The sequence below is a fragment of the Copadichromis virginalis genome, linkage group LG7 (genome assembly GCF_057382275.1).
Source record: "Copadichromis virginalis isolate Kocher_CV1m ecotype Utaka linkage group LG7, C_Virginalis_male_GT1.1, whole genome shotgun sequence".
In the NCBI taxonomy this organism is placed as follows: Eukaryota; Metazoa; Chordata; class Actinopteri; order Cichliformes; family Cichlidae; genus Copadichromis; species Copadichromis virginalis.
The window spans coordinates 51690550-51715863 of record NC_140624.1 but is presented as its reverse complement, the minus strand read 5'-3'; the positions used below and the strand labels follow the sequence as shown (position 1 = coordinate 51715863).

Here is a 25314-nt window from a genome sequence, read left to right as displayed (position 1 = left end):
TGAAATATTACAATTTTCAACTACCACTTTTAAAATCACAATTCTTGCTTATTTAAAAGAACTTCTGTGAATGCTGTTATTTACTGGCATTTGATTAGAGATCAAATGTGGGAAAAAATGACAGGTTCTCCTCTAGATATACAAACTAGAGCTGATGCTAAATGTTCAAACGGCCAGTAGTGATTCATAACACTCGAAGCATAAATCACCTCTGCTATGTATAAAACATTTATGGGGGGGAAATCTAATTAAGAGTTACTCTGGCTGTTGTCCGTACCATTATCTTTTGACTTAATTGATTGGAGGATAAGATGCAGCCAAGATGTGTGGGATGGTTTCCTGGTCAAAACACTGCACACACATACACACTGAACTCTAGGCAAGTATACTAGCAAAAATACAAGAAATCCTGCTTTTTCAGAGTAAAAGCTGCCCTGAAAGTGCCTTAGAGAGGAAAAATGTGTTCAGAAATACACTAACCTTAACTGTAACCGCTTAATACTACAGTACTACACCCTACAGTACTACAGAGAAACCCCTCCAATCAGAGACCCTGTGAGCAAGCACTTGGCGACAGCGGAAAAGAAAAACCCTCTTTTAATAGGAAGAAATGCAAACTAGTGTATACACGCAGAGTGAAAAGACATGTGCAAGGAAAAAAAATGCAAACCAGTTACACTTCCAGAAAAAAGCTGCGAAGTGTCCATGCATTTTCTAGCGCTCACAAGTCTGTTTAGATAGGTTCCTTCATTTAACCAGGTATTGTACTTTTAATCGTTATGTGCTTTTCAACTTTATTCCAAAACATGCGAATAACATAGATATTAACAAGAAAAAAGAACCAAATGTCTGTGAGTAAAGCTTTAAACCTTTAGATCCCTCGCAATCTAAACATCAGTGGCGATGTAATCGTTTTAATTTGCTGAAACTGATTATTAACCTTAAATTAATTATTAATTATTATATAGAGACCCATTGCTTTGTTTTGATGATCACACCGATCAACACCCCTGATCTATCTTTTTGTGCAACACTTGATTTCTTCAGGAGCTTTTACTAGTTTTTAAGACTTGTTCTGTCTTTTCGGCCATGATGCTGGTTTTGAACCGAGCTGCTGAAATGGCTGTTCGAAGCCTGCGCACTCCATCATTTCATTAGCCTTCTGCTGCTAAAATTGATGAGGTTAAAAAAATCGCTGCCGTCCAGGCTACTCTGCATTTTTTTCCATCTGCGATAGATTGATATATGGGTGAATGGATGATTGGTGAATTTCCACATTATTATTATTTAATTGCATGAAAAAGACAGATGACTTAATTTATGAGACTGTGTGCAACAGCACTTGCAAAATCAGTATGGTTTACATTCGGGGCTTGCTTTAACTTTGAACTGAAATCGAAACACGCCCATGCTCTTGTTGACAGATGGCGTGGCTAATTCCTGACGCAAGGGGGCGCTGTTGCACTGGATGATAGCCTACCCTAGCCGAGTCTCCGCTCAAAGCATTAACGTGAGCGTAGTGTGTGTGTATCCAGTGAAAATTACCCGGAGACGGACGGAGGCAGTTTATAACCGTACCAATGTCTGTGGCCTATAAATATATTATATTAACCGGGGCGGAATCATCTCGTGGACACAACAACATATCGAAAATGAGGGAATAATCCGAGGAGAGGCACGGCGAGGCTCGTCTGTAGCTACGGTTTTGTTGAACTGCGAGTGGGATCACAGCTGCTGGCTACGAAAATGTCGAGAAAAATAGAGAGCAAGCAAGGTAAGTCCTGCCCGGCTAGACTGAACCTCACCGCTCCACCTTCGGGATACTGTATAACGGTCTCCCTTACACGGGGCTCGGATGGATTAAATTATGGGGGTCTGTTGACCAACACATACGCCAACAAAAAAGGGGGTGCTCCAGATAAAGCTTGGATGAGTGTGTTGGGTGTAAATGGTGGTTTAATTGGGCCTCACGGATTGTTCTTTTTCTCGGCTATCCAGTTAAAATAAAGCGTCTGCTAGCTGGTAGCGGCTAATGATATTTTCATATTTTTTGTCCCGTTTTTAAACCAAAAGGCTGACTTAAGGAGAGCTGGTTAACTGATCCATTAGTTAAAATAATACAGCTTCTCGTGTTCAAAACAGTTTAGCGAGCTAATCCGGGGAAATAGCTTTTTTTTTTTTTTTTTTTTTTTAAGAAAAATCGTGCTGGCTTTTCTTCCATGGTACTACACCGGCATTTCTCCATTCACTCTCGGTACGGGGGTCGTAAATACACCACCCCGGTTTGATTGTCTGCGAGCGTTGCTAACCATCTCGGGACAAATCTCTGAATTTCACTCAAGAGGAAACACGTGTGTTTCGCCTTTTTCCCCTTTGGAAGACGCGTAAATGAGTGAATATATCGTGTGACATTTTTCTCCTGCTTCCCAATTGGCCGTCCGCGAACATCTAAAGACGGGTTTAGCTAGCAGCAGCTCAAGGTTAGCTTTTACTGGCTAAGGCTAGCTGCCTTGATACCCCTGGAATGGGATTGCGTTCACGCGCTGGGCTGCTGGGTGTGTATTTGTGTTGATTTTCACTATTGTGCACGTGGCATTTTTTTGTTGTTGGTTTGACCCGTATTTTTATTTTTATTTTTTTCATTTTGTCTACTCGTGTCGCTCACTTTCTCACTTTCACTCTCACTGCGGAGCACAATCACTACGGGAGGAAACGCAGTAGTGTTGGGGTATGGATGGGATTTTGGGAAGGAAACTTTATACCCGTCAGCTACACTTGCATCCCATTCCAGCAGCTGTCTCCTTGCTTCGCTCCACATAGTGTCCTGCCCAGTGTTGCCTGCAGTAAGTGGGCGAAAAGGCGAACACACACACACACACTGAGAGCCCCCAATAACAGGAGGGGAGGGAGTGTCATCCTCCACTAGCTCAGTCATTCTTCATAGGCGTAAAAGTTTCCGATTCCTTTCGTGTCTTGCGGACAGATGACTACATATGGTCACAACTAAATGAAAAGTCAGAGGCAATGCAAGAGTTTTTTATTTTGTTTTCTTTTTTTGTAGACTCTTTGCTTAACTGATAACTTAAAAGCAAGTACCCAAACCATCACTTCTCCCCTGCTTCCATTCTTCCCAGTTGTTTACTTGTTGGTCTGTTCTCATCTGCCTATTGATCCCAAATATGTCCCCAAGGACACACTGTGGTGGTTGCTAGTGTAATGGAAACAGGGAAGGGCGAGACTTGGGACTCAGAACAGAAAACTCTGCAGCAGGCAGTGCTTGAGTGTGAGAGAAAGTGTGAAAGGCTTCGTCTCTGGAGACTGGATAGAAACAGGGTGACAGTTTTAGTCGCTGGCAGAATGGTGCCTTGAGGAGCAAACACATGGACACCAAATTCACTAGCTGCATCAACATACTCCTCCGATTACCGGGGATGGTGTCACCCAGTCACTAATTTGCCCTTCCCGCGGGAAGCAAAAGCGAACCTCATGTGCGGTGGAGCCCAGGCGTGTCACCTCTGATGAAATCAGATGGATGGTTCTTGCGCTGAATCCCATTCTCTACGTACTCACCGACATGACTTCATCACTCAAGCAGCCCAAAACTGAAATCCATAAACAGATTCAGTGTGTTGCGGTGTTTGTCCCCCAAAAAACGTAACAGCAGCCAGACAGCCGAAGCTGTTTCTTAATGCTTTTCTCAGAAGGCTTAAAAGCTTTGAGTCTGTGTGATCACATTTTGGTGTAAGCTAAAACTTGAAGATGCTGTCAGGTAGCCTGCCTTAATAATAGTACATGATGTGAGCTGAATGACTGGGTTGGTGTGCAGTGTCAGCACATATTAATAGCTCCAAGGCATCTTTTTTTTTCTTCTTCTCTTTTTCCTGTCTTTCAGTGCGTTAAGCAATTTAAGTTTTCCGAGTGTTGCTAAATGAGCTCATGATTAGTAGTATAAATAGTTGTGGGGGTGCTGACATTGATCAAAAGTTAAAAATACTTCTCATCCACTGCTTATCACTGGTGAACGATGCATTGTTGACGGGAATTATTTCTGGCTGGTTTTGAGAGTGCTGCACTGTGACTTTCAGACTCTGCTCAGACACTTTCTAATCCCGCAGCGTTTTATGTACGTACCGTATGTTTACTTGTTGGATGTCATACTTTAAATGACCCACTTAGAATGATTCCACTGTTGCAGTTAAATTAAGATGTGAAACATTTAGCGCAGCAGTCCTGAAATGGGATTTGTTGTTGTCAAGATGGCCTAATTTTTGAAATGAAGGCGATACAAAATTTTAAGAAAGAAAAACCATTTAGCGTCACTTTGAAGAACCAACCCAGAATCCACTTTTTAGGGAGATCTTCGGCGTAAAAACAGAGACACATCACCTGGGATGAGTTTTCCTTCGTTCGATTTGTATTTCCGTTCTTGTTTTGTCTACATGTGTAGGAAGCCTTCATTCACACAAACCATTCTAAAACTGCACGGGTCAATAAAAATCTGTTCTAACTGCTCCCCGTTGCCAGGATATGTGCCCTTTGTACACTTTAAAGATTGTTATTTTGCTCAAACCTCAGAGTTCCACTGCTCTTTTCACCGGTGTCTTTCTAATAATAGCAGTCATAATAATAACTAGTTTTCATGCACTGTCTCAGTGACAGTACAGTCAAAGGTGATGTGAGAGACAGTGCAGCTTTTCGATATCTTTTAGTATTTGTTTTTGTTTTTAGGTAAGTTAGCTACATTAATGCACTAACGTTACTACTACTTCAGCAGCAGAGAACAGCATCTGTTCTTTAGCCACTGCTTTCTAAAACACCATACCAGCTCTGGGTTGAGTTATTGTAGTCACTTGGCCGGCGTTAGTGCAAAGTTTTGTAACATGTTTTTGTGGTGGGGGTGCATGTGTGTTTGTGTGTGTGTGTTGGCTAGCTGGGCTTGTTTGTCAGTGCTTAATTTATTCATTTCAGTCTGCTAACATTAGCCTGTTAATGATATACAAAATACTGAGAGATGTCTTTTTTAAAAAACCCATTTTTATTATAATATCAGGTGATCACGACTAAGACGTGCTGTATTGCTTTTTTTGGCTTGAGTTTTTTTTTAAAGATGAACTACAAGACTATATTTCTATCCCGTGAGCGGCATTTATTTCAAAGATGCACGTAGTCATTTGTGAATTAAATAAAAATTTTATAATTTAATAAAATTAATTTAATAAAAAATAAATAAAAATGAAATAAAAAGAAGAACAATTCTTTTTTTCTCCCACTCGCATTAGGCTTGGATGCTGTGCACACTTTACAGCTCAAAACACACATTTAAACACACCAGAAAAGCTGCTTATGAAAAGATTGTTGAGATTTTCACGGTTGCAAAAATTTCCCTCATGCAGACTGGGGTTGTGACACGACACATTTTGGCACACCAGTGTTGGTAAGAAAGTCGTGAGAGCAGCAGTGCAGTGTTTTAAAATTAGCTTGCGGACTCTTCTGTTACTGGACAGTCAACGGTAGTAGCCAGCCGCAGCGGCAGAACTGATCCATCAGTTCCTTATTTTAGACTCCCTGCACCCCCCTCGCTGCATAGTGTGGCAGTGCGCATCTGTGGTTCACCCTTTGAAAGGGTCTTAGCTGCACTGTTTACTGTCAGGCATTACAAGAGCTAAAACTAAAGTGTGTGTGTGAAACTTCGATGGCCCTCGTTTGCTAAGCGGTTAGCTCGTTGCTTCAGACTTAAAATAGCTTCTTTTTCCTAATGTCCGTAAATGCCGAGCTCTGCATGCCTGGGTCAAAAAAACTCTGAGCAAGAGCTAAAGCAGTCCTGATTACAAAAGGGTTCCCCGGGATAACTCGGTCTGCCCACATTGCTGATGAGTGATCCCACTGTTGCACAGAGCAAGCTATGAGCACTGGTTTGTCATGCTGCAATTTTGAGGTTTGATGGCAGCAAGCATTTCACCCTCCCTCTACCACAGAATGAGAGGCTTGCTTTTCCCATATAGGTTTAGCTGTGTTGTAATTACATTTTTTATTTATTTTTTTTGGTGCCGTGTATGGGAATGCAAAAAGAGGGAGGGAAAAGAGCTTGGGAAGAGAAAGGGAGAGGGTGGATAAAGTCTGTGAGCAGAGAGTGAATCGGATAGAGAAATGGATGGATTACATGTGGCGTAATGGCTGGACCAGGGCAATCGATTAGAAGCGAAGGGAAGTCTGGGTTTTTGTAACATGAACATTTTTAAGGTGCTTTCATCACCTTCCAGGTGGAGCGAAAGACTGCAGTTGAGATAATTTTCAGTGGTCTCACGTGTAATTCAGTGCAGCAGTATGTCACTGGCGGGTCATATTCCCCATCTCTCAACTTCCACGTGTGTTTTTGAGAGACTTTGTTGAGGTGTTGAATCTATCTCAAAAGGATAGAAAGAAGATGCTTCCCCTGAGTTCACTGCTGCGTGTTGGCCTACATGCCAGAGAGCAGGTCGTTTATTCCCGCAGGTGGCCGTCTCATTTCCTTATTACTGTTGAGTGCATTCTCCATTCCAGATAACTGTGGAGTGTTGGACTCTCTCCAGGACCAGTGACGACACCCACTCAGACATCCTTCCAGGATTGCTTAAGTCAAGATTTATAAGAATATGAATATAAAACACATTGGATTTGGGAAAAGCACAATGCTTCTGGACTCCTCCTGACTTGTGTCACTGCTATATGTGGCTCTTCCTCTGAAGTCCTGTGTAACGTGGCTGAGTCAAGTGAGGATGATCATGAGGCTAAGTTAGTTATGACTAACTCTCAGCAGTGCCTTTGTGAGAGAGAGCTCTAAAAAATGCCACTGTGACCTACGACACAGTATACAAAGGGCGTAAGCATCAGTATCACCTGGACTAGTTGCTGCGTGGACTGTTGGATGGGCAATATAAGCTGGAGGAGCCAGGCCTCCTCAGAGGACACAGACTCCTCTCTGCAGGGTGATTTAGATGAAGACACAGGTAAAGACAGCACACAGCACTTTTGCTGGTGATCAGTTGTACATTTGTTTTACTGGAGAAACAAGCATGTTGGGTATTTTAACTCGTAATGACTTCGAATACCCAAAGAAGAAACTAGACAAGGACATTTACTTTAGCAGATGAGCATTACTAGAAATGTGAAGTGTGTTTGTTTTTTTGTTTTTTGTTTTGTTTTTTTGTTTTTCCCTCATCAGGTTTCAAAAGTTTTAATGGCGTTACACTCATTCTGCAGTTTATGTTAAAATAAACGCATACACGCATTGCTTTTTGTGACGATTATTTGTCTGAGTCTGCGGTTGCAAGCTTTGGAGCCTTCGCTGGTGGAATAAAATGCAGGGGACATTCCTCTCTGTGCTTTTTGTGTCGTGTGGCTTTATGGAAGGTGCTCATTTGCTTTGCTGAAGCTTTGGGTGGACCCAGTTTGAGGAGGCTGCTCTGCGGGGCCACAGCCTTCAATCACAGGCTTCCTCTTTGCCTTATTTACCCCCCCCCCCCCCCCCCCCCCCCGAAAAAAAATGTAGACAGAAGCCATAACTGCTCTAATCCTGGCTCATCAGGTTAGGATCTGATACTGTGCCTGCATGCTTTGGTCTTAATCCTGTTACACAATACAGAAAATGTGCGCTATGGAGCTGTAATCTTGGTATTTTAACTCCAAGCTGCCTGCCTCGCCTCACCTTGGTAACTGGGCATGTTTTCTGACCCACATGTTGGGGTTAACCCTGTTTGATTTTTTTTCTTTCCTCCTGCTAAAGCTGCGTGAACAGATCCACCCTGATGAGCTGGTATAACATAGAGGCTCCATAATTAAGGTAGCCGAGTCTATCGCTATGTAATTACACAGTGCCGAGTGCCATAATACCTTGTTTTGAAAACACACAGTCTGTGGTGCGCTCAGCCTAATAAATCTATGTATTTCAACCCAGCAGGCAACAAAAGTCAGTGTTCACTGTGTGTATTTTGTCTGTGTACCCTGAGCTGCCCAGACCCTGTAGTCATGATGGCCCTCTGCAGAGACCGTAGCGTGAGTAATGTGTTTCAAACAGATGCACAGAGGCCAAACACAAATAGCTGGTCATACTGCAGAAGGACAATATTTTGTAGTTATTCATCTATTAGCTGCTGATTTGACTACAGAGGCTTTAATTTCAAAATAAACAGTTTCTGGATCTTATTGTTTATGTTGTTTTTTGGTGTCACTTGGTTTGCACACTGCCTAAAAGTCTTTTTTTGCTGCTTCAATTCGCTCGTCTAAATCCAAATCTTTGTTATCTGAACGATCGCATCGTATCAAACGGTCTTTATAACCCATCTGCCAGAACCCACAGCATCCTCACTCAGACTGCTGGTGTTTGTGATGAGATTGTAGAAGTAAAAGCGGTGTGACAGAGAACCACTACTGAAACTCCAAATGTGTCCAATGATGTTGTCTTTCAGTTCTTGTTTCGGACTGAGTTACAATAGCGCTCTAACGCACTATTGTAACGCTTTGTAACTCTAACACTTTGATATTATGGAAATTTGATTGAAGGGAACAGGGTATTTTGTGTTTTGTGTATCCACACAGGGGACTGCACTGTGTGTGTTGCAGATACAGTACTGACCATTGCAAGGATGAAGGAAAGAAAAGAAAAATCTGTCTATGTTGAGTTTTCTATTGAAGAAAAGTGAGCAGCAGGGACACAGAGAGAGAAAAGGCGAGTGGCATTGGTGTGCCTGAAAGCAGCAATCTCAAAGGCGGAAAATGTAGAAATCTATTTAAAGGCGGGGGGGTGGGTTCTGTCAAGCTGCGCCTTAGTGTGCATGTGTGTGTGCGTGCCTTCCTGCGTTCAGTGTGTCAAATCATGTAGACCCCAGGGTGGCATGGCTGGGTCAGGGAGCTGGCATACAATGAAGGGGACGTCCCACAGTTGCTGCCAGTTTCCGACACCAGTCTAAATCAGGAATGGTAAGCGAGAGAAGTTGACATTGCTTGCAAACAAGTCAGCCTTGTTGTCAAGGTGCATGTGGGTGTGGGTGTTTTTTGTTTGGTTGTAGATGAATGTGAATCCTTGGTTTGATTTCTTTATATTAATCCCAGATTGTGCGTGTTTGCATGCATTTCATCTACAATCTTGACTTCGCCAGTGACTGAATGAGCTTGTAGCCCTGTGGACAAAATCCAGGAATTTGTTTGTTTGTTTCAGTGTTCGCTGACCCACTTCTGCTTGGATGTTCATTCTTATACAACCTGAATGTGTGAATGTGCTTTTAAAACAGCAATGATGAACAGAAATAAATGGAATGTTTCTGAGGTTAAAGGCAAAATAATCACATAATTTATCAGCTTTGGCCTGAGAAGACTTTGAGTTGTTATTTGACCTGTTTCTCTTCATATGACTGATATCTCACAGCAAATAATGAGTTAAATTTCACTGATTCTTTTTTCCCCTTAAATTCTGTTACAAAAGCCTCAGCATCCAAAATGCTTGTCTTTAGACTTGTCCATGCTGATTCTATCTTTGGAAGCGTCCTGCCTAATTTTCTATTGTTTAAAACATAAACATAAAATGAAGATATCATTTTATAGCGTCAGATGTATTGTAAAGGGCCCACCATACTATTTTTGGAAGTGCAGTCATGCTGTCTGCTGCAGTGTGTCTGCATACTGAGGAAGAACAGACGACAAAAATAACAGCACATCAATAAAACCCTGGAAGGTGATATGCAGTTATGTAGAGGCAACTTTCCTCATTCATCTGAAACAGCAATATGTAGCTTTTTCTTTTTACCCGTGGAATGTCAGATAAGTGGACAGACATCAGCTGAGCAAGTAAACTGGTACAGATGACAAGAATGAGCTAATAATAGCCTGCTTAACAGTTCAAATAAAAAAATAAAATAACAGTTGTAGCTTTTGTCTGGTTTAAAAAAAAAACTAAAAAACAAAACAAATCTCAGACACTTAGAGGCAGCTGACACTGACATAAACGATTATGCGCGTTAGGAAGTAACTAGGAAGTGACTATTAACATAGATTTTTGCCAGACTACATTTCACTCATTGAAAACGGTGATTCCTACGATGCCCTTTCAAAACCCCCATACAAACATGTATAAAAGCCTGCAGCTAATCACTGACTGACAGTATTTATATCCCGTGGCCCAACCTTAGCATGTAGACTACAGATCGATCTCTGTTTTCCAAAAATAATATAAATTTGTGTCATCTTTTTCCACAGTTGGAAAAAGATGACACAAAAATGTGTTATTACGGATTAATATAGAAGTAATTACAAAGTTGCATTTAATTTTCTTTTTGTGTATGAGTGATTCAAATCTCTCTAGTACAGTTTAGACGACGGCTGCCTAATTATAAGTGTCTATACGTGGGCAAGTCTTGTCTTTGTAAAGGACACGTCTGTCATCCAAGGCTATTTTTAAGAAGCTACATTTGGACATTTTTCACAAAGTTTGGTATGCCAGGGTGCATTTGATCTGTAAGATTAAATATATTATGTGGCATCTCTCTTTCAGTCTCATCCAGTGCTGTGTTTGTGCACAAAGTGTCAAGTGGATGACGAGTGGCCCGCTGCACAGACAAGATCGGCTTTGTGCGGCTCTCTAACATGGAGAGCGTGGTACCACTCCTTGCTGTTGAGGCCATTTACTGTTTCCTGTGCTTCTCTGCCTCTCTGTATCTGTCTCTGTCTTGTGCTCAACAGTGAAGTGATCGGTTCTCTTGTGGCTGTTTGTCTGTGTGTAGGATCGTTCTCCTATCTCAAGTGCTTTATAGTGCCTGTTTGGCAAGAGGCAAACAGCTGCCGTTCTCTGAGAACTCTGAATTCATTCTCAGCAGATCACAGGGGTTTTTTAGCTGTTGCAGTGTCTCTGTTCTGGTGCTGCTTGATGTTAGAGATACTGACAAGCTGAGTATTTATAGCACTTTGTGCTTCTTAGTCTATCGGTTTCACCCCAGGTGAACCTGCCGCCTGCCACACTGTCTGTCTCACTTTACTGAAAGAATCGGTTCAGAAAGCTAGCTTTAAATAGATTGCTAAAAAATGCAGTAAATTGCTGCAGCCCGAAGGTCAATTGAAGGATCAGGCTGGTTTGAGCATGTTTGTGTTGGGTGGTTGTGTATCGCAGTGAGCTGCTTTGTGTCGTGTGTGTTTGTGTAAATGTGTGCGTCTGTTAGTGATGTGCTATTAGACACCACCTATTTTTATAAGGTAAGTTGTTATGTGGGGGTTAGTTACAGAGTCCAGGCTGCTCTGTGCTGTGAAGAGGGGAGGGAGACGAGGGACAGGAAATCATAGCAGTGACTTAGGCGTCAGCGGGGAAGGAACAGGAGGGGTACCCAGGATGGTGTGTAAGTGTATGTTGTGTGAATTCCGCTCCCCCACCCCGCTATTAACCCTTTCCATCATACTGCCCCTGCCCTCCAGTAAAGCTTTAGCGTGCTGCTCTGTGGCCTCGTTTGCCTCTCACATCACATTAATGGAATCATTAGCTGATACTGCTATGGATTCCTAGATGACAAAACCATCAATATCACAATTAGGTGCTAAACTAATGATTTTTTTTTTTCCGTTGTAGATTAATCTGCTGATTATTTTCTCAGATAATCGTTTGTCCTTCTGGAAATGGGGGAAAAATCACATCATGAAGAAATCAATCCTTATACTGCTTCATGAACGTCCTGCTCCCCCCGTGCTTCACACTGCTCTCTCTCCGGTATTAAGGCTGTGCACTGGCTGAGATGAGATTGCTTCTCTTCAGGATGTTTGCCGGCTGGCTATCCTTTGTCCACCATGCTGCCGTCTGTTTGCAAAACGTTACGCCTCCCAGTGCATCTAATGAACATCGTGCTAACTGCATCACTACCGATCATGCTTTTGCTTTGTACGTGAAAAGCTGGACAGTTTAAACAGTGCGATAATTTATTTATTTATTCAAGCCCTTTGTCCCCTTTTTGTCACCATTTTCCCTTTTTTAAATTAACAATTGGGTCAGCAGAAGCTTCCAGCATGTTTTTTCTGTGCGTTGATGATGCTGTTGAAAATCAGACCTTAAGGCATCCCCTCTGCCACCCTTTGTTGCTCATGGTTGAATAGTTTGGAGAACCTTTGTGTTTGTGACTGTGGATGCTGGTGTGGGTTCCTGCGCTCTGACACAGAGGACAATTGAGTCAACTAGACCTTAGGGCTCACTCCATAGCTTTCAGTACAACCTGTATGAAATTCTCTGCCAAGCGCTTCCATCAAATAGCTCCATTAGCTCATCCCCTGCCTGCCATTAATACACAGACCCATACTGAAAGCATCCAAGAGTGAGGATTATCTAAATACTCATAATATTGCATAGCCAGTGCAGTGTGGTATTATCCTTGAAGCATATACAGTGTATTGCAATAATTGTTTTTAAATGAATCATACTATTGTGAAGGAAGCGAGTCAAAGTGAGTGAAGAGGATAAATGAGTGTGTAGCGTTAGTCATAGATCTACAGAGTGTGGAAACACAGACGAACAATGTGACAGACATTATCAGCACAAAGTAAGTAGAGAAGAAGAAATGCTATCAGTAATGAACCACCTTCCTATTGCAGCAGCAGAGGGGAAAAGGTTGTGTTAGCTCCAGAAACACAGAGCTTTGGAAGATTGAGTTCTGCTGGCTTTATAGTTAAACAGAGGAGGCATTGAGGCTCGAGACTTGTAAATGTTTATGCCACCACACAATACGCGGGCCTAATGGTCCCACCCTCTTCTGAAACGCCACCACCAGGCTACACAGGACCTGCATCAGTTAAATAGCATACAGCCTTAAAATCCACCCAGCGTCTAATCAAAATGATCAAACATTCCTTAAAAGCTACTTAACCAGAGCAGTTAATGGAATGACTCACTTTTGACTCATGCTGTGTTAATAGCTTCATTTACAGAAAAAAAGACTTCCTTGAGCGTATCTGCAGTGAAGTCGGGATCGTGGTGGCGTTGCAAGTCTTAAAGATCTGTCGCTCTTGCATCCAGAGTATACAAGGGTTACACACTATTACTGTGACATGTATATCTTATAAAACTAAGAAAAAAAGCTGTTTTACGTGCTGCAAAATATACAGTTATTACCAGTCTTTAAGCAAAGAGAGCTGCATGAATGAACTCACTGACTTGCAGCATGCCAGCATATCCAGAGCTCCACACTGACCCACTACCCTGAATAATGTTACACATCATCTACCGCATCTCATCTGCAAGCTGTGTAATTATGGAAGCGTGCATAGTCTACTCTAACCTCAGTAGCCTTAAATGTAGATGTGTTAATTTAAGACTTTTGTTTTGAGACTATACCACTTTGTTTCCCATCATTGTTCTGTTTCAGAGTGTGCGTGTGTGTAAAATACTGCCTCTGAACATTGCTTCAAGCTACTTTTCCATGAAGGATGATGGATTGAGAAGTCAGTGAATAGCAGATTACTATCTGTTTCAAAGTGGGTTTAAGATGCACAGCTCATTTCAGATCACAAACAAACAGACTCAAGAATGCAATGTGTCACCAAGAGATTAGGCTGGATTTTTCTGTTTCTTTTTGTGGCCTAATGTGACATATTTTCCTCCCCTCTCTGATAATTATAGTTGCAGGTTACTTTGTAGATTCTTCACACCTTTTCTTTTCTTTCTTTCTTTCTTTGCCATTGTTTGTCATATTGGGAATCAGATCGTATCTGCATGTTTAGTGTTATCCTATGCCTTTTCTAGGCTGCCGTAACTCCAAAGTGACAAAAAAAAAGGCGAGAAAGTGGGAGAAGGTGCTTTTGATATCTTTTTATCTCTGCAATCTTGTGACTCAGAAGGGTAATGATGCCTCTCTTGCAAAGCAGGAGTTTCCCTTTATAGATACCGATTCAGATATAGATAGTATTCTTAATCATAAGCCTATTGTGTGCTGTCTGCTTAGATCTGAAAGCAAATTGCACAAACAGTCAGGAAACAGGAAAGAGACTGTCTTTTTCTCTTTTTTTGTTATTGTTGCCCTGCTGTCTGTTGTTCACTTGCTCATCTTCATGTCGCATACAGATGACCAGCCACAACCTCTCTAAACAGTTATGGATCTGATTAGCTTTTTTGTGTTATAGATGTGCTTTATAGATTGCCTGTGTTTGTGCGGTCATGCTCTGTTAGCCACGGTTGACCAGGCCTTCTGTTACCATGCAACGCAGCACCCAGAGCACCTCCATCACCACACTGATATTTGCTCCTGACCAGTGACCCATGGCTGGTGGGGTTTGCGTTCCTGGTCACTGACATACTGAAGGGCATGCTTATGCAAGTATCGGCTGAGGCGTGCTTTATTGAAACAGAGATTGACTTGGGAGGGGATAAAAATAAGCGTGTACTTTTGTGTGCTTAGAAATGAAACGTGATAAATGCTTTGCTTTGGTAAAACGAATGTGATGTAATGTGAGAAACCCATTTGAGTTTTGTCGCTCCAGTTTTTGTGGAGTAATTGAATTCTACAAATGAGCTGGAAATGTATCACTTGAGCAAAGTATTCATTTAAATATAAATTAACTTTGAAAGTGTCTCATCAGTCTGACAGCTGCAAATTGGTTGTAGTTGGTGGTAATTCTTTTTTGTAACTGTTCTTATGCCAGTTCAGTTTTTTTTTTTTTTTTTTTTTTTCTTGCCCGTTACCTTTTATTTTGCACTTCAGAATTCGGTTGAGAATTGAATGGCCAAAGAAATTTATCATTTATAATTGCATTGCACAAGCAGAAACGATCTCCCACGTCTCATATGCTCATTTGTTAAGTGGACTGCAATAGACTCGAGCACTTAGTATCTGTATCTCATTTACTTGCTGGTTGAGTGGATTTGATGATCTCGGCCTCACTGTGGCTCCTCGTCGTTGAACTTCATGCTCAAACAGCACAGCTGGTTAACTATGGACTCCACCATTGCACTTCCTCTGTTACTTTTAAGTTAGCTGTTAGCCAGTGCCTCATTACTGTACTGTGCAAAAATTCCTCATTTCTTTCTATTTTGCTTCCAGGTGGACTTGAGCAACAGTTCTCCAGGCATTCTGAGGGTCTTTCAGAGTTTTTCTTTGACTGTTTGGCCTTCTTTGCTAATTTTCTGTCCAGTCCAGTTAAGCCACATGACAGACAACTTGACAAAAAACAATTTTAACTGTCTTTAGATACTCTGTTACTAGCAGCCTATTGCAACAACACATAATGTATTCCTTTATATTTAGTTTAATCTATTAAAAATGCCAAAGATAAGAGTTTGACAGGAATAAAACAGTATTTTTTGCAAGAAGGTGTTTCCAGAAGAGCTATCAATGAAAAACATGGCATAACTCAGCATGACATTCAGTGTCCTTAAAAACAAGTGGAGGACAAAAGAAGATGTGGAAGGCCTAAATAACTATCTAGAGCAGATGAACAGTATCTGAGCATCAAGTCTTTAAAAAATAGAAGACAAAAAAACAGCAAAGACCTGAAACAGGACCCGAGATCTGGCTATTCAGTTCATCTACCTGCTTTGGTGAAGCCTCATCAGAATTGGTGTCAGTGAAAGTGTGGCTGTCAAGATGGAACAAGGAGAAAAGACTGGGGAATGCCAACTTATGCAAGAACTGGAATAAAACTCAGTGGAAGCACATCATATAGAGTGATGAATCCATATTTGAAATGTTTGGTTCAAGTCATTGTCAATATGTAAGAGGAGGTTAGGAGAGAGGTGCAACATAAGCACATACTGCCATCTGTAGAATATGGTGGAGGCTCTGTCATGTTTAGGAGCTGCTTTTCAGCCAGTGGTGTTGCGGACCGTGTCCAAATTGCTGCAACACCATCTGGAAAGCATTTGATTGGCAGCAGCTTCATTTTTCAACATGACAGTGATTTCAAACATGCTGCCAATGCAGTAAAACCATACCTGGATAGAAGAACAGACAATGGAACGATATCAGTCAGAGCCTGAACCTCAACACTGTTAAACCAGTGTGGGATCATTTTGATAACAACATAATCTAAAGAGCTTAGTGTGTTCTTCAATGAGTCTGGAGATCTATTCCTGAAGACTACTTAAAGAAGTGGCAAGAAAGCTGTCTAAGAGAGTTCCTGTTGTGTTGAAGAATATAGGTGCTCATAACTAATGTGAACTTAAAGTTAAGAATTATATAAATTCTGTTTTTGCCTTATATATAGTATTTTTGTGCATCTTTAAACAATAAATAAATCACTGCATTTACTTCCCATTTTTCCAAGCAAAATATGAAGAGAATGAGAGGTAGCTCAGACTTTGTCACAGCACATACCAGACCTTCCTACCTTCGTCATCCTTGGACTGTGGCTTGACCTGCAACACACCCACCCACCCACATACACACACATACACACACAGAGCCTGTGGTTTCCTATAACGCTGCATATTAACTGTGGATATAAAGAGGATTCCTATTGAAAACTGAACACCGCCAGCAGGAAATAACCACTACAATGGAGAGAATAAATAATTCACTAAGCACTTAAATATTTCCTGTTGAATTTTTCTCTTTCCTCTCCATTTTTTTTCTCGCTGCTGTTCATCTTATGTGCCTCAGGCTAGCATCCCCCCCACCCTTTGCTCCACAGCAGGTCTTACTTCTTGTTCCGCAGTGTAACAGACAGCAGTTAACACTGTTGTCATTTTCATAGGTAAATAAGAGCTCAATGTAAGCAGAGTCGCTTATAAACAATGACATGGCTATTTACGTGTATCCCATATGGTGGGTTTCTGCTTAAGTGTGCCAGATTCTTTGTCTTTATTTAAAGAAGGCTGCGTAAACAGTAACAGCTATAGCTTAAAAGGAAAGTGGGATTAATGTGCATCAATTTGTAGAGGCTCTTTTTTTTTTAATCAAGCATATTTGTGGCTGTGTGTATTTTTATATTTATGTGGGTGAGAGGAACATACCTATGTTAGATCTACAACCCCATCTAATCTTTGTAAAAGGGCACTTCTTATAGAGAACTCATTTATTTACATCAAATGCAGGGGTAATGTCATGATTCCATGTGACTTACCTTAAAATAATTTTTAAAAAGATATTTATGGGCTTTTTAACTTTTATTATGGCATGACAATTTAGAGTTTACACAACAGCTAGGAGAGAGCATAAGGGAACATACACAGCAAATGAACTGGGGTAGATTTGAACCATTTCCAGTTTGCATTGCAACTTTTTAGCGAGTGCAAAACAGCTGCAATGCTGTTTAGCAAGTATTCAGCGACTTTTTTCCACACAATTTGCCATCTTCTATATACATTACTGAGCGCTGCAATCTGCTAGTGACCCAAACAATTGCAAGGAGGCTTTCAGTGCAGTGCTTCATACCTCTGTGTGACAGTTTCACCTAGCAACTGCAAGCAGCCTCCTACAACTATTTGCCAACCAGCTGGGGAATACACCTTTTTCCCAAGTGACCAACGGTTACTAGGGGGTCTATAGACCAGTTACTGGTGTTTAGCAATCAAGACATAATGTGGATTGCACAACACTGGACATTATATTCTTCATTTCCAGTTAACACTTGTACAGCTGCTGTTATTGTGTATATATTTATTTATATTTCTTCATACATTCTTATATAGTTCTATATTGTGTATTTTGTTGTACAGTTATTTTATTTTCAACTTTAATTTATATATTTTCTCTTATTCTTTCCCAGTTAAATTTACCCTTCATTCTAATTTGTGTTGTACAGTTATTTCATTTTTAACCTTAATTTATATTTTATTCCTTCCTAGTTAAATTTACCCTTTTTAATTTTTCATATTTATTTCCTATCTTATTCATAGCCGTTTCCTTTTTTGTTTTCTTTAGGTCACGAGCAGTTGTCCAAGCATTTCACTACATATCGTACTGTGTATGACTGTGTACGTGACAAATAAAATTTGAATTTGAAATTTGAATTTGACAATGACTGGTAGCAATTTCCAGCAACTGCTCATAACTGGTCATGGATTATACATTTTACCTCAGTGACTGGTGGTTACCATGCTAATGCCAGCTGGTTTTTATGCCTGTGATTGGGGCCATAAGAACATGGATCCACACCAACCAGTTTTCGGACATGATGACAGAGTAAAGGTTTACCAAACTGAAACCTAAAGTAAGCTGACAGTCACGATTAGGTGTTAGTAATGGCACAGTTCTTAAAGCCTGTTGGATGTAACGCTATAACTGGTGACAGTTTGGTCAGATGACAGCTTATTGAGTTTATTAAGACTGTCCCAGACAGATGAAAAGATGCCCCAGCTAGCAAATCAAGTTAACATTGCTGGTACTGTGGGTCTTTGCTTCAAAATGTGTGCGACAGAAATGCCGTTATAAACTCAAAAGCATATTAACATACTGATGGACTGAATGAGTCCAGTGTGAAGGCTATGTATACATATACTTGTAGGTTTTATCTCTCAAGGAGTCTGTGTAAAGCAGAAAAAGAACTTATTTTTGCAGTTCATTCATCCTCTAAACATTTTCTATGCACACTTTCAGATCAGTTCCCCCCCCCCACTTACCTTTTTCATATGCTGAACAGCTGTCACACAGTGACCTTTGTGACTCTCGTAGCGGTCGTCTAACAGGCTAAACACGTCCGCAGAGGAAGGTTTGGGGACACTTTCACTGAGAAGCTCCTCACTGAAGGGGTTCAGCAGGAGGTGACAGCTGTACATGTAACTAAGCACAGCCTCATCTCTGCTTTCCACCCTGTTTCGTCTTACTCTAAGCCTACAGGGCCAGTGAGAAGGGAAGAGGCCACCAGCTGTCCTGTATTGATCACACCTGTACTGAGCAGCAACCACATCAATCTGCCAGCCCGTCACACCCCGACACACACACATATGGCACCAGTCGTCATGATCAGCAATACAGAACGGGATTTTTTTTTCTAATTTGGAAAATAGATAAATAAGATAAGTACAATTAAGAAACAAGTTGTTTCATAAATTGCAGTTTTTCACACTACACAGACTGCCATTAATAGCAGGGGTGGAATTAACCTCCTCCCACTCAGAGATACTGTATTATAAATAGAAAGGGGAGAGAGGAAAAAAAACCCTCCTAATTTAATAATATTCAGTTTATGAGGAAGCAGCATTTCAAACACCTTCAGGTATGTCTTTTTGTCTGACAGCCTGTCAGGATTCCAAATAAAACTGTTTATTAAAAAACCATTTGCCTTGCGATTTGGGAGGGTCATGAGTTCAAGGAAGTTTTTCAAGATATTAATCACACTGATACAGAATCATGTTAGCCTGTAGGGATTGTGCTCGTAGCTATGGTTCATGTGGTGAGGCTGACAAAACCCTAGACTGGCTGCCTTTCCAGGTGGAATACTAAATAAACTATTTCTTATTCTAAATGAAATGTTCCTGGACAGCAGGTGTCTGTGGGTTGCCTTAGGGCAGCAGAATTAAATGCAGAGGTCTTTTCAGGCTCCAGCAAATAACAAGCGAAATATACACAAAATTAATTTGCGGTATATTGCATCCACTTACCTCTTTTTGCCAGAAGCATCCATAAATTTACACCCTATGTGTGTGTGTGTGTGTGTGTGTGGTTTTTTTTTTTCTGTTTGCTTATTGTGTAACAAAGCCTTCAGACAATTCAGCAGCTAGAAAGCTCCCAGGGAATCTGTTAACACCGCAGAGCTGGATGAGAACTCTCCCAGGCTTTGTTGAAGAGTTGTTCAGACTCAAGTGTTTGCTTTAAATGTCCCCAAGGCCTTTAAGAGCAGCAAAGTGTCTGCAGAGTTTAAAAGCCTCCAAAAAAGATGTTTACTTGTTAAATCCTTCGCTATTTAGTCTTAACAATGTCATTTATAGTCATTTTTTCACATATCCTACAGACTTGGATTTTTGCTACCAGAACTAACATGAACCGATTGTCATAAGGTTTTTACCACCGTGGCGTTCACATGAACTGTGAACTCATCGCACTGGGGATTTTTTTTGCGGGAGGTTTACGCGTAATTGTGAGTTTGCAGTGTGACGTGAGGGTTTGGGGGTTGTTTGGTTTCAGTTCTTCAGGGGACTGAAGCATTTTACAATGTAAGAGATAAACCAAGACTTTTTTTTTTATGGAAGCCTAACCCACTTTGATGTTTGTCAGTTAGGCTCTGCTGTTTTATTTTTTTTAGTTTTTACTTTTCACTAAAATGGATATGGAAGCCACAAATAGAAATCAACAAAGGCAAAGCATCACATATTAAATCTTCAAATTAATTCTTCTTCTTTTATCCCCTTGGTCTCTCAAAGCAGTTTTAAAGTAGTAAAAACACAAGTATTGGCTTTGAAGTAACATTTGAAATGGTGTAAAGCTGCATAGATTGATATGTTGAAGACTGGAACCAAATTGTAGCTTTTAAAAATTGTTTAAAGCCTTCAGTATAGCGGTTGCACCAATTACTTTGATCTGCAAAATGGGGTCCTGGGTCCCCAAGGTTGGGAACAAGGTTGGTTTTATAGTTGTTGAGACATGATCCAAGTCCCAGTTTGGCCACTTATGTGCTCATCATAAATATGCCTAAAAACCTGAGAAAATAGAGGCTGGAAAATGTGTTGCATTTTATGTAAAAAGTAAAAACTGGCAGAAACTCTAATAAGGTGGATCATGGGATGCTTTGAAGTCTTTTTAGTGACGGTAATCTAACAGTGCCTCAGGTTGTTCGAGGGTTAAGTGCATAAATGTGCTTCCATTTGGACTTATTCATGGCGCTTGGGTGTTCGAGGTGCAGAAATGAATAGTCTCCAGTCTCAGTTTGGCACTGAGACAGTTTTACTGTTTTCCAGGCTGCCAGAATCTACGGGTAGCAGACGACAACAGTATTAGCGCCTACACAACTTCCAATTTTATCCCACCCCAAAACGGTTTAACTGTAAAGTTTCCTTCACTGTTTTGTTTCGTCGATGACTCGTCAGATCTGTCTGAGACATTACAACCAATGACATCATAATTCTGGCCAGCAGCAGGCAGGAAGCTGAGGAGAGGACCTGGCTGTGCACTCTCTCACAGAGGAGGGGAGGGTGGATACTTAAGGGGGGGCTGCATGACTATAACAGAGCACTTCACTGTGTTCTCCCTCTCTCTCTCATGCTTGCTGACTTTAACAGTGTCCATTTCTTTCTGTTGATGATGTCATTTTCATGCTGAGCCAGACTTCCAGTTCTTTCTGCTCCCAAGAACTAAAGAGGAAAAAAAAAGACTGGGTTGAGAAGTGAATAGGGGAGCGGAGGATTGATGGAACCAGCCCTGTGCGCCTGATAAACAGCTGAGCCTCGGGACCGCGATGTGGCGTCTGAGGTCACCAGCTGTATCGATCGTATGCACTCATTGTGCTCGTGTCATTGCTTCTCAGCTCTGGGGCTGGGACGATGCTGAGTTGCAGCTGTAAACGTGGACACAGCTCTGTGTAAGCTGCAGTTGAGTGAGAGGGTGCAGCGTTTTTGTGAAGTCCGACACAATCCCCTGTGCACGTTCCCAGATTAAGGGGATTCTGGGCGGGGGGGGCGCTGAATTTATATGAAGGCTGATGTGCAATCAAAAACATACTCACTACTCTACATGTAGTCTGTGACTCTGTAAAGCGAAGTCCAGCCAGGAGAGTGTCTTGGCTTGTGGCAAAACTGACTTAACACTGTATGTACAGCCTCGGGGTGTAAAATAATCTCTCACGCTAGCTGTGCTATTCAGACCGTGCTCTTCTGGAGCTCTGAAGGACTACATCACCCCCTGCGGCGCGACTACAAAGTGTAGATCCAGACAGCAGTGCAGATGAGAAGGTTGTCCCTTCCTGCAGGGTCTTCATCGCACCGAGTGACTGCTCTGTCTTCTTTGATAAACTTGTCTTCCTTCTCCTTAAATCCTGCCCAGCTGACTAGACGTTGTTATTTCTTTACTCCACTGACTGTGTGAAATGAAGAGGCACAGCATACCAATAAAATATGCTATCTCTGTCACACGGTGGCATGAATTTACTCTCTCCCTCATGAAGTTACATTTGAGTTAGTTTGTTTTTACCCCAGGAAAGCAAACACGTTGAAACATCTATATGTGATTGATTCAACCGATTTGGATATTAGAAACTGGGTCAAATTCAGATTAAAATTGATGAGCAGTCATGAAAGAGATTTCCAGCAACTCTGCGTTTTGCTCAATCCTCTCTCTCTGCGACACGAATAACTTACTAATGCTTGCCCCATCCCGAAAAACAAATTCACCTGGAGTTTTCTTTTTTCTTTTTCTTTTTTTTTTTTGTGTGTGAAGCTGGGATAAAAATTTTTAAAAAAATCCGCGTAAGAACAAGAGACAAGGGGTCACGCATGCCTAATCTCAGGAAATGCTACGGCAGCCGTTCTCACCAACATTTTTAATGAGAACACGAGGCCGTCCTTGGCCGTCCTGGCGAACTTTGGCTTTGCGCTGGGTGTAAAGGATGACGGGGATTAGAGATAGAACAGTGGGGTGGATGCTTGCGTGTCGTGTCGATCAATGGTGCAGATGAAAGCACGGCCTCTCTGGAAGTCTGGTTTGTGGCTCTTTCCTGCTGTTGATTGCTATTCTGCAGTCTTTTTGGTTGTTTTCCTTCACGCTGATGGCCCCAGAATGCCACATCCCGCCGTTGCGGCGCTCAAGGGAGATTAAAGCAGATAAAGGTGTCATTTTGTCACTGATAAAAACCCACACTCGTCATGTCAGCTCCCACTGCTCTTATTAGTATTTATTTCCTGGTTCAGCTTCACATAGGAGGGGAGAGACAAAGAGGTGAAAGGACAACATGAGGGAGCACCTTATTTATGTTAAGACTCTGTTAATCCTGGGATCAACTAAACCCTCACTGCTATGAACTAGTTGGAATTCTGCTAAATAACTCATCTATTATGAAGCTGCTGTCTCTGTAATCCTGTAAAGTCATTTTCATCTCTGCACTAACTAGCAGAGGCACACTCGTCTGCTTTGGCCTGGTCTCCCTCACATCTGTACAAATAATGAGCTGCTAGATGAGCTTGAGCAGCAGATTTGTGTTAGCATTAAAGACTCCAGTTTTCCCTTTTGGAGTCTTGCTGGTGCTCAGCTCCTGACTTGAGCACCACTGTGTGATAGTGATATCAGCACTTCACTGAGCTTGTGCCATCTGCTTACATCTAATTTCTATCCTCAAACCCCCTTCCTCACCCCCCACCTCCCCCTTGAGAATCTCTCCTCCGTAACTGACCATTCAACTTCCTGTGTTTTCCCACTCTCGTCCACAGACTCGCAACGGTCCCATCTGTCCACTATCACCATGATCCTGAAGGACAAGTTCCACTCTCCCAAGATCAAGAGGACTCCATCCAAGAAGGGCAAGCAACTGCAGCCCGAGACAGCAGCCAAGAGTACTGAGAAACCTACTAACAAGGTGTGTGTGTTTGTGTGCGCCAGCAGACATGTGTGTATCGTGGGAAATCCAACGCTTTCCCGCCTATTCCGTGTATTTGTTTGCCTCTTTGCGAGGCGATTGTTTTCCTGTCAGATGTTTTGTGCTCCTCTATTCCATTGTGTCCGCACGTGGGTTTCCCTGCTGGTTCCCACAGCCTCCCAGTCGCTGTGGCGGCTGGCTGTGCTTCAGCAGGTGTCTAAACCTATAAAGGCGCGAATGGAACCGCGCTGCGTCGTGAATGAACTCTGTTAGCTCTTAAAGGCTTTTGGTGTAATGAGTATATTCCTCAGCAGTCCTGCTGTGAAAGACTAGAGAGGCTCAAAGAGCTCTTTGCAGGAGCACCAAGATCACTCAAAGCCACATCACTTGATAGATGATGCTTTGAACTGTGAGCAAACCACAGGAGTAGCAGACCCAATGCACAGAGCCCAGACTAAATAGTAACTATTTACTTCTCTTATAAAAATGAACTTTGCAGTCTAATCCTGAGACACTGTTTTGTGGTTGTGGGTTTTTTTTTAGAAGGTTAGTAGGCTGGAGGAGCAGGAGAAAGAAGTGGTCAGTGCCCTGCGCTACTTCAAGACAATCGTGGACAAAATGGTCGTGGAGAAGAAGGTTCTGGAGATGCTTCCAGGCTCGGCCAGCAAGGTGCTTGAAGCAATCTTGCCCCTGGTGCAGGTAGAGGCACGGATACAGCACAGGTGGGTAATAGAAAATGTAGGTCAGTGTTATAATATTCTTTCTGCAGTCTTTTTCCCCACTTTAGATTTATATTAGTGACACTGTATCACTTCTCAGTTTATTCTTATTATTCTTGCCTCTCGAAGCAGCTTGTAAAGTAGCTCGGTCACATGTTCAGACTAGAAAGACGCTGGCTTCCTGTCAGCGAGGAGCTTGTGAAGATTGATAAGTTCGCAGGCTCCCCTCGAGGCTCCCCCGATTCGAAATCTGAAGTTGTATAAGCTCACATCACTCGCTGCCCTCTCTCTCTCCATTAACACATTTCTTTTTGTGGAACAGAAATTAATTTCAGCTTTGAGATATATCAGCCCGTAGCACGAGTCAGTTTGCTTTATTTCCCCTGTGTGTTTGTTGTTGTTGTTTTTTTAAAGTAAGCCCAGCTACAGTTTTTTGTGGACAGCTTTTGCCAGGACATGTTGAAACTTCTCTGTCTTTGTCTTTGTGCCTTTTTTCTCACCCATCGTTACAGATGAAGTACGGAGGTCAAAGGTCAGAGCACTGTGTTTAGAAGCAGTTGATGGATTGTTGCTGGAAAACTGAGCAGCAGCCATATTTTAAGATTTGAACTCAATCTTACCGAGTCCAAATCTCGACAGATCCCAGTAAAAGTTTACATTATAGTTACTTTACAGCTCTAAGTTTAATGTCTTTTGGCAAATGAGCTACAGTAAGTAAATATTGTTTCATAATATTAGCTGTTAAGTTTCCATTTTAGCGATTAAAACCATTTTTCCGTTGGCTACATGTGCGGTATATTTGGTTTCAGGGATTTAATTTAATTTGAGTCAAATAGATGTAACTCCAGTGAGAGTTAAGTAGAGAGCTTATTTGCTAAAACTGTATTAGTATATACAAAGTCTAGTCAGCCACATGAATTATAATCACTCTAGATCTCTTCAGCTCTAGCGTGATCTACGTCCCATACTTGTCCAATCCACCATCTCCCTACTTCTATAGCTTCAGTTCTCTCCCACTCGCTTAAGGACTAAGCCGTGCAGAGACATTGGAAGGATATTCCTGCACTGTGAATCAGTCGCTGCGTGTTGGTACAGGCCATTGCCACACCTTAGTGTTAAGTCTCAAAGTATGATTTGCTAAATGGTGAAACAACACCCACTT

At 41.7% G+C, this 25314-nt stretch overlaps 1 protein-coding gene across 5 annotated transcripts in view; it reads left to right on the top strand.

The window, feature by feature from the left end:
• Window positions 1-1450: 1450 nt before the first annotated feature.
• rapgef1b (Rap guanine nucleotide exchange factor (GEF) 1b) overlaps window positions 1451-25314 on the top strand; it is a 44836-nt gene continuing 20972 nt past the window's right edge. For 3 of the 5 annotated variants that reach the window (XM_085464092.1, XM_085464093.1, XM_085464091.1), the window contains exons 1-3: window positions 1451-1774; window positions 23288-23433; window positions 23977-24155. In XM_085464092.1, the coding sequence (XP_085320218.1) occupies window positions 1747-1774; window positions 23288-23433; window positions 23977-24155 (353 nt within the window). In that variant the 5' untranslated portion in view covers window positions 1451-1746. The remainder of the gene's footprint in view (window positions 1775-23287; window positions 23434-23976; window positions 24156-25314) is intronic. The other 2 variants (XM_085464095.1, XM_085464094.1) reach the window with 1 other exon arrangement.